General features: G+C 41.3%; 1 protein-coding gene across 1 annotated transcript; it reads left to right on the plus strand.

The window, feature by feature from the left end:
* LOC109228753 (peptide-N4-(N-acetyl-beta-glucosaminyl)asparagine amidase A) lies at positions 383 to 2,322 on the plus strand. Its single transcript, XM_019393946.1, has one exon. It carries the CDS (start codon positions 437 to 439, stop codon positions 2,165 to 2,167), a length of 1,731 nt encoding a protein of 576 aa, XP_019249491.1. The 5' UTR covers positions 383 to 436; the 3' UTR covers positions 2,168 to 2,322.

Genomic DNA, 9,681 nt, shown 5'->3' on the forward strand with positions numbered 1-9,681 from the left:
ATATCGAAATATTTTAGATAAACATAAAAGATAATAAGGCTAACATACAGCTGTTATCTTGTACTCTATTAAACATGTTTCGAGGAGAATTCAAATCGTCGCGGTTGGATCTTTCATGACTCATCATTTTCTGTCTTGTTTCATGCTAACTATTGTCATTTCAGGATTCATTTTAATTGCTTTAATTTTTGGGATCTTCACGACTTATATCACTATCTGATTTCATGCAAGTTATTCTTATATTTCGGGATTCATTTTGATTGCTTTACTTATTTGGGTATCAGTGCTAAATACATACTACTAGAATGAAGTCATCCATTTTGGTGAATTTCTAAGCAGTCGTAAAGAACAAGGAAAACTAGGAAACATTTTCACTTTCCATAGGACATTATATTGTTTCTTGCTCCAAATATCCATTAAACAAGGCTAACAATTCATGGCTATCTCTTTCTTCTTCTTTTTCACTTGTTTACTCCAATTATCGCTCTTTTCCGCAGCAAGACTTCACAATGCAGCTCTCTCTAGACCACAACTCACTGCTCAACTAGACTCTATATCCAAGAATGACACTCCTACGACTTATTTTGAAGTCACTAAACCTACAAAATTACCTAAAACCAAACCTTGCTCCTACTTAGTCCTCAAACATGACTTTGCCTATACATATGGTAAACCACCGGTACTAGCAAATTACACTCCTCCTCCAAATTGTCCATCTCAGAATTTTTCCAAGATTGTGCTAGAATGGACAGCAACGAGTAAAGGAAGGCAATTTGATCGCATTTTTGGTGTTTGGCTTGGTGGGGTTGAGATTTTCAGGAGTTGTACTGCTGAGCCGAGGCCTAATGGGATTGTTTGGACTGTCAAGAAAGACATTACTAGGTATTATTCTTTGCTCATGACCAATCAAACTCTTGCTGTTTATTTAGGGAACATTGTTGATAGTATATATACTGGAGTGTATCATGTGAAAATATTTGTCCATTTCTATCCTGCTGATAAAGAACTGGGATTTGATTATGGGGCTGATTTGATCGTACCCATTTCGAGAAATCTGCCATTAAACGATGGTCTATGGTTTGAGATTGAGAATTCTACTGATGTACAGTCAAAGGAGTTCAAAATCCCACAAAATGCATACAGGGCATTATTGGAAGTTTACGTATCATTCCATGAGAATGATGAATTCTGGTATGGAAATTTGCCAAATGGTTATATTACTGCGAATAATCGTACTGATATGCAGGGGAATGGTGCTTTTAGGGAAGTAATAGTAAGTGTAGATGATGTTGTAGTTGGTGCAGTTTGGCCTTTTACTGTGGTATATACTGGTGGTATTAATCCTCTATTGTGGAGACCAATTAGTGGAATTGGCTCATTTGATCTTCCTTCTTATGACATTGAAATTACCCCTTTATTAGGAAAGATATTAGATGGAAGTATCCATAAGATTTCATTCAGTGTCACAAATGCTTTGAATGTGTGGTATATTGATGCAAATTTGCATCTTTGGTTGGATAAAAAGAGTGTAAAAACACAAGGGAAGTTGTTGGAGTTTAGTAATTTGCCTCTTTCCTTTTCTTTGGCAAGCAATTTTAAAGGACTTGATGGATCCTTTGTCACGAATGCACGTAGGTCGATTTCGTTGAACGGATGGGTAAAATCATCTTATGGAACAATTACTACAAGGTCATCTCAAGATTTGAGTTATAGTAACAAAATTGTGATGGGAAATGAAGCGAACTTGCAAATTGTGGATCAAACTATTGATTTTAATGACACAGTTTATGCCAAGACGCCGTCTTTTTCTGGTCATGTTCTTGAATCCTTTAAAAAGTTTCAGTTTCAATTGTACTCTGATGGTGTTGAGATAGGAGATCAAAGTTATGTTTCTATTTCAAATGTGAGTTTAATATTTGATGAGAAGAGGTTGAAGGGTTTCAAGAATAGAACCTCAACTAGCTCTATTCAAAATGTGCAAAAAGCACAAGGATATATGCTTTTAAAGGACCAGTCTATAGTAAGTGGAGTTGGGAGTAGCCAACAAAGATATAAATATGATGATTATTCAGGCTGCTATCTCAGGAACATAAGCAGCTCAAATTACACACTGCTTTATGATAAAGTGAGTAATAGTTGCAGCAAAACTACTGAGGCTCAGTGGTGATATAAGAGAAAGCTTCAAATAATTGCAGCCTTGGCATATACGGTGCCCCATGTTTTTGAGTTAAACTCAACTTCTAATCTTGGCAATGATGGTATTTAGCTGCTGGGATTGATTTTTAAAGTTTTTACATATTGTTTTGCTAGCAATTTCTGTGTCTAAAATTTCCCATAAGCTTTGATTTCTCTTCTAGCAATGAATATAGTTTGTTTGACGTACAACAATCATTTACTTAGTTTTTTTCCCGTCGAATTGAATTTACTGGTGGCCTCTATTTCAAAATTTGAAAACTTTTCTATATTGATAAACAGTCTTTGAGAAACATTGAAACAAGAATTAGTTGGAACTCTTACAAAAAGTTGAGCAAAGGCCATTTGAGTTCAACTTTAGAAACAGTCCCGAGTTTTTTTTTGTAATACATCATCGACTATAAAGGCTCCAATTATTGCGGAAAAATAAAAAAATGGCCTTATTTAAAACTACTAATTGAAAATTAGCCACAATTTTAAAAATAAACGAAATTTAGCTATTTTTTCATGTAAAAATAAAATGTGAACAAAAACACCTTTAAAAATCCGGATAAATTCCAGTATAATATGTTGGAGTTCAAATGTTTTACATATCAGATTCCAACATAATGTGCTGGAATTTCATGATATACTGGAGTTCCAACATAATAAACTGAAAGTTTATACATGAGCTCCATAAAACAGCATATTATGCTGAAATTTTCCGTGTTTCAGCTAAGGTATTGTTGTTCAAATTTTATTTCCGCGTAAAATAGTGATAATTTTTTAATAACTTTACAAATACTGGCTATTTTTTAGCTACCAGTTCGAAAACTGGCTTAGATCATGCAATTTTGTCCTAATTATTTGACAGTGTCAAAATGACATATGGTATTGCAAGTCACAAAAAAACAAAGTAGCAAACCAAATCATGTCAGTGACCCCATCTACCACCATGTTATAAACAATTGGGACAAAGATTGATAAGCCTTGATTCCGTTTGACCAAATTAAATAAGAAATTACCCAAATCTAATGCTTACTCTCAATTACCTTTTTATACATGTTAGAGTCTGTTTACCCGTAAAATGATACAGTTGAATTTGTTCGTGGTCTTTAAACAAGTGAATTAATTTGTTCCAAAAAATAACGAAATAGCTGATGAAATATAAAATACTTAGCCTTGAAATGTAGATGAAACGGCAGAGCTGATGAGTCCGGGAACAGGGTTTTCGGGCACAATAATGACGAGATCAAAAAGCGAGAAAGCAAAATTGTATTAAAATTCTTTATAGAACGTATTGTAAGTCAGCCAGAAAATTCGTGTCCTTTAGAATGATAACTGAGCTCCCTATTTATAGCTATGTCTAGGAAAGGAGGTCCTAGGATCATGCCATTCTTTAATGTCAATTATGAGGGCTATTGATGAAGATGTAACGATAGACATAAATGCCAAATTCCTTGTAACGGGCTACGTCCTTAATGCTGCAAAATATTCTGTATTAAATATTATAGGCGCAAAGCATTTAATACTCCTTTTATGATCATTATTCCTTCCGGTGACAAGAGAAATAGCTACGTTCGGTGGCCATCCCCATCGTGGGTTTCACGTGTCCTTCCTTTAAGCGGCCATGTGTCATGTCGTATTTTTCCCTATACAGATAGTCCCCCTGCTTTCCGGTGACACAATCTTGTGTTACCTGGAAGTTGGTAAAAATACTTCTTTTGGCGAGAATTACTACAACTCCCTCTGCAATCTTCTGACGATTGATTAGACGCACGTCTCTCCGCATTAAATGCTCCGAACATGCGTCAACCCACGATTTAGTATAGCTTTTGCCGTTTATCGAGGTATCATGGCCATGAATTTAGTCGCCAAAACTTTACTTATACGCATCCTCCTCCTCCTCTTATGTACTTCATAATTTCTCAAACTTCTAACTTGCATCTTTATTTCCCAACTTTTCTCTAATCCTCTTCGAACCTAAAACTTTCCTTCCTTCTAATCCAATGGCTTCCTCTTCAAAACGTTCTAGTTCTTCAAAGGGCAAGAACAAAATCGAGGATTCTGCTCCTCCGACGGTGGGTTCCATCATCCCAAGGAAACTTAACACCACAAAGGATTTTGAAGAAAAATTTCCTACTGCTAACTCTCGTAGATGGGCTGTTAGTAGGTATCCTTCTTCCATCCGTCCTTCTAGTATTCCAACTGTGAAAGAAGACTGCCGCTGTCATGATTTGGACATCATTGCTCATGACGTATCAGAGCGAGTGACCCTTCCCAGGGAAGGATTTACATATATTTATACGTATACCTTTACTTTGGGTGCATTTTCTTTGAGATGAGAGATTGATCCCGTGATTGCGGAATTTTGCCTTCGCTATCAAGTGTGCTTGGCACAGGCAAGCCCTTTAGTATGGAGGACAGTTACCTGCCTTCGATGCCTGTGTCAGGAAACTGGGGAAGAGCTATCATTAGCTCGTATGATGAACCTTTATTCCCCAAAGATTATTCGGGGAGGTATGATAAACCTCTGCAAACGTGGCCACCATGCTATGTTGACTAGCATGGATGATGAAAATTACCGTGGATGGACAGAACAGTTCGTTGCAACCGCCACCGATAATATCATTCCGTCAACGGCATCATCCTTTCCCAGCGCTTGGCACAGTACTCATAAGATTTCTTTTTAATATATTTTCTCTTACTAAATATTCTGTGCACGGTAAAATTGGAGGGTCCAATTTCCCGTCATTATGATGCCTCGTAGACATACTTCACAAGGCCCGAGACTGGGGTCGAGGTTCACCCTCGAGGGTTGTCGACGCTCGACCTCGAGGCAATGCAGACCAACAAATATATTGGAAAAGAGGGGAGTTCCCAAGGGGTGCAGATAGAGCCGGTAAAGTCTGTCAGGCTAGTCTAAGCCCGCGTCATGATGTCAACTAGCTGTCCCATCTCTATCTTTGTAATAAATGCGTTTGTACTATGTTGGGATACCCCCTTCCTATATAAAGGGGGTCCTTGCCATATTGTAGGGATATGTTGCTCCATACTAAATACATAAGAATATTCTCTCTCTAACACATTCTCTTGATATTATTGCTTCCATTTATTATCTTCATTATTGTTCATCATTTATTGCTTATCATTGGCTATAAAGAGCCTCCATTGATCTTATTCTAACTGTTATTCGCTCATCGATTGCCTTCGATAGATCCCAGCCGAGCACCGAAATCGACATTGAGGCTCCCGAATCGACAGGCTCGAGGCCCCGATTGTTAACCTATAGGTTTGGTTATCACCTTATTCCTAACTCTTATCTCGTTTCTAAGTCTCACACATAGCATCAACTGCTTAACAACAAGCATAAAAATAGATCACGTATTTTTAGAATCCCATAATCAAATTAAATTGTTATTACCATTTCACGGTAAACAGTTTGGCGCCCACCGTGGGGCTAAAAATAATAGTGATTATTTTCTTGCTGGTTTCATTATGCAACACAAGTTATCTTTCACACCTGTTCTTGTCCAAGATCTTCAATTTCAGGTCAAAATGCCTAACTCAGTAAATAGAGGTGAAAACAACTATCTCGAGAACCACAAAGAAAATGGTGTGGCTGTTCCAGGTGTCGGTATTCCACCACGGAACCCTGTGAACGCATCGGAGCCGACCTCCAAGGGTACGACCTCACGCGACGCCCAATGCGTTGACACCGCTCCTCGCATTCACTAGAAAGCGTGCTGAAAAGTTTCGCGGAAACTCAACAAAATCCAACCTGGGCAACAAAAGAGATTCCTCGGCAGTTCATATGATTATTGGAGGGACCGACATTCCCCAAGGGCCCATGATCAAACGGACAAAGATATCCGCCGCAATAGAAGAGCCGATCCGAGATCGCGTGGCCGAAGACACCCTCGCATTCAGCGAAGAGGATCTCGAGACCTTGGAAGAACCACACAACGATGCGCTGGTAATCTCGTTTCTTTTAAGCAACATTCGAGTTAAACGTGTGCTCGTGGATCCAGGCAGCTCGGCCAACGTAATCAGGTCAGAGGTAGTATAACAACTTGGGTTGCTCGATCAGATCATACCCGCCTCCTGGGTCCTCCACGGCTTCAACATGGCCGGCGAAGTAACAAAAGGAGAAATCACCCTCCCGATCGACACGTCCGGTGCGGTTCAGAACACCAAGTTTCAAGTCATCAATGGCGACATGAGGTACAATGAATTGCTTGGCAGGCCGTGGATACACAACATGAGGGTAGTACCGTCGACTCTGCACCAGATGATAAAATTTCTGACAAAGGATGGCATAACGACCATATATGGAGAACAACATGCGGTGAAAGAAATGTTCGCAGTTTACCAGGAGGCGTCGACCCCCATACGCTCGACCTCGGATGAGCCTAGGAGCATACATACCCCCGAGGATGACGAAGAAGATTTCCTCGCTCCTCGAACTTTCGTAGCCCCCTAAGAGTCGGATGCAACAAAATCAACTATTGAAGATTTGGAGCAAGTTGTTTTGAGTGAACACCTCCCAGATTGTAAGGTATACCTGGGAACGGGATTAACCCCCGAACTTAGGAAATAATTCATTCAATTTTTTATTAAGAATATCGACTGTTTCGCTTGGTCCCACTTAGATATGACATGAATTCCGCCGAAAATAAGCTCCCACCGACTGAGTGTCGACCCCAGGTTTAAACCGGTGAAGCAGAAAAGAAGACCACAGTCTGAGATAAAACACGCATTCATCAAGGATGAGTCCCTGCGCACAGAGGACCATTTGACTCATTTGCAGGAAACGTTCGACATCCTCAGAAGTTACAACATGAAGCTCAACCCCGAGAAATGTGCTTTTGGAGTGGGTTCGTGCAAATTCTTGGGCTTTACGGTATCAAACAGGGGGATCGAGATTAACCCCGATAAAATCAAGGCCATCAAAGAAATCACGGTGGTAAATAATGTAAAGGCCGTGCAATGGCTGACAGAGCGAATAGAGGCTCTGGGCAGATTCATATCAAGGTCATCCGACAGGAGCCATCATTTCTTCTCCTTACTCAAAAGGAAAACCAACTTCGAATGGACTCCAGAATGCCAACACGCCCTAGAGGAGTTGAAACGAAATCTGACTAGCCCACCTTTGCTCCACACGCCAAAGGAGGATGAAACACTGTATCTATACTTGGCCGTATCCGAAATAGCGATAAGCGGCGTGCTAGTCCGAGAAGAGCAAGGTACGCAATTCCCTGTTTATTATGTAAGCCGGACCCTGGGGGATGCCGAAACTAAGTATCCACACCTAGAAAAATTAGCTCTTGCGTTAATAAGCGCATCGCGAAAATTGAAACCCTATTTTCAATGCCACCATATTTGCGTTCTAACAACATACCCCCTCCGGAGCATATTGCACAAACCCGAACTATCGGGTCGATTGGCCAAATGGGCCATCGAACTCGGGGGGTATGATATCGAGTATCAACCTTGAACGGCCATCAAGTCCCAGATTCTGGCGGACTTGTGGCCGATTTCTCGCCCTCCCTCGTGCCCGAGGTAGAGAAGGAACTTTTACTAAAATCAGGCACGTCTTCCAAGGTATGGACCTTGTTCACTGACGACGCCACAAACGTGAGAGGATCCGAATTCGATATAGTCCTAAAGCCACCTACAGGCGGCGTGATCAGACAATCTATAAAAACTTCAAAATTGACTAACAATGAAGCCGAGTACGAGGCTATAATTGCAGGTTTAGAACTGGCCAAAAGCCTGGGAGCCGAGACCATCGAAGCAAAATGCGATTCACTCCTGGTATTAAACCAGGTGAATGGGAGCTACGAGGTCCGAGAAGACAGGATGCAGAGGTATTTGGACAAAATCCAAGTCACATTACGTCGCTTCAAATAATGGACCTTAGTCCACGTACCTCAAGAGCAGAATAGCGAGGCCGATGTCCTCGCAAACCTAGGATAATCTGTTGAAGAAGATGACCTACTCCCCGGGGCTGTTATTCAGCTATCTAAATCAGTGGTCGAGGAAGGTCATGCTGAGATTAATTCCACCAGCTTAACATGGGACTGGAGAAATAAATACATTGATTATATGAAAGATAGAAAATTGCCCGCGGATCCAAAGGAATCGAGGGCCCTATGAACCAAAGCAGCCCGGTTCTCGCTCGATGAAAACAAGACTCAGTACAGAAGAACTTTCGATGGCCCCCTAGCAGTATGTCTAGGGCCCGGGGATACAGATTATGTACTCCGAGAAATTCACGAGGGTACTTGCGGAAACCACTCCGGCGCTGATTCCTTGGTCCGAAAGGTAATCAGGGTAGGTTACTACTGGGACAACATGGAAAAGATACTAAGGAATTCGTCCGAAAATGCGATAAATGCCATAGATTTGCCCCTATGATTCACCAACCCGGCGAACAACTACATTCAGTCTTATCACCCTGCCGACGGCACCAGGTAAAGCTAAATTCATTTTATTTATGACTGACTATTTCTCAAAATGGGTGGAAGCGCAGGCCTTCAAGAAGATAAGAGAAAAAAAAGTCATTAACTTCATCTGGGACCATATTATGTGTCGATTCGGGATTCCTTCCGAGATAACATGCGATAACGGGAGGCAGTTCATCGGAAGCAAGGTAACACAATTCCTTGAGGATCACAAAATCAAGAGAATCCTATCGACGCCTTACTACCCATGTGCGAACGGCCAGGCCGAGTCCACAAATAAAACCATCATCCAAAACTTAAAAAAGAAGCTGAAAAGCGCTAAGGGAAAGTGGAGAGAAATGTTGCCCGAAGTGCTATGGGCATACCGAACAACTTCAAAATCAAGCACAGGGGAAACACCTTTCTCTCTAGTGTACGGCGCCGAGGCTTTGATACTAGTGGAGGTCGGGGAGCCGAGCGCTAGATTCCAACACACCATCGAGAGCTCGAACAACGAGGCCATGACAACGGCCCTCGAACTATTAGATGAAAAACGAGAAGCCTCGCCGGTCCGGATGGCTGCCCAAAAGCAAAGGATCGAAAGATATTATAACAGGAGAACAAACCTTCGACATTTCGGAGTTGGGGACTTTGTCCTAAGAAAAGTCACCTTTAACACCCGAAACCCTAATGAAGGAAAGCTAGGCCAAAATTGGGAGGGACCGTACCGTGTCCTCGGAGTAATCGGCAAAGGGTCTTACAAGCTCAGTACCATGGAGGGCGAACCGCTTCCAAGCAACTAGAACATATCAATGGTAAAACGATATTACTGCTAGGGTGTCCGATTGAAAATTTAGAAACACCCTTGAGCACGCGTTGTACTCTTTTCCTTCGACCGGATTTTGTCCCTAGAAGGGTTTTACCGGCAAGGTTTTAACGAGGCAACGTCTATATTCTACCTAAGAAGACTCAACAAGTATTCAGGGTTTCTTTTGCAATCAACCTCGAATACTGGGGGGCATCCCCCGGAAGATCACCTTCTCGGAGAAGCTAAGATATGCTG

Source organism: Nicotiana attenuata, chromosome 7, assembly GCF_001879085.1.
Source record: "Nicotiana attenuata strain UT chromosome 7, NIATTr2, whole genome shotgun sequence".
NCBI classification, from domain to species: Eukaryota; Viridiplantae; Streptophyta; class Magnoliopsida; order Solanales; family Solanaceae; genus Nicotiana; species Nicotiana attenuata.

What these genes read in the sequence shown, in the direction of transcription:
- LOC109228753 (XM_019393946.1), top strand. Translation starts at nt 437, where the DNA reads ATGGCTATCTCTTTCTTCTTCTTTTTCACTTGTTTACTCCAATTATCG.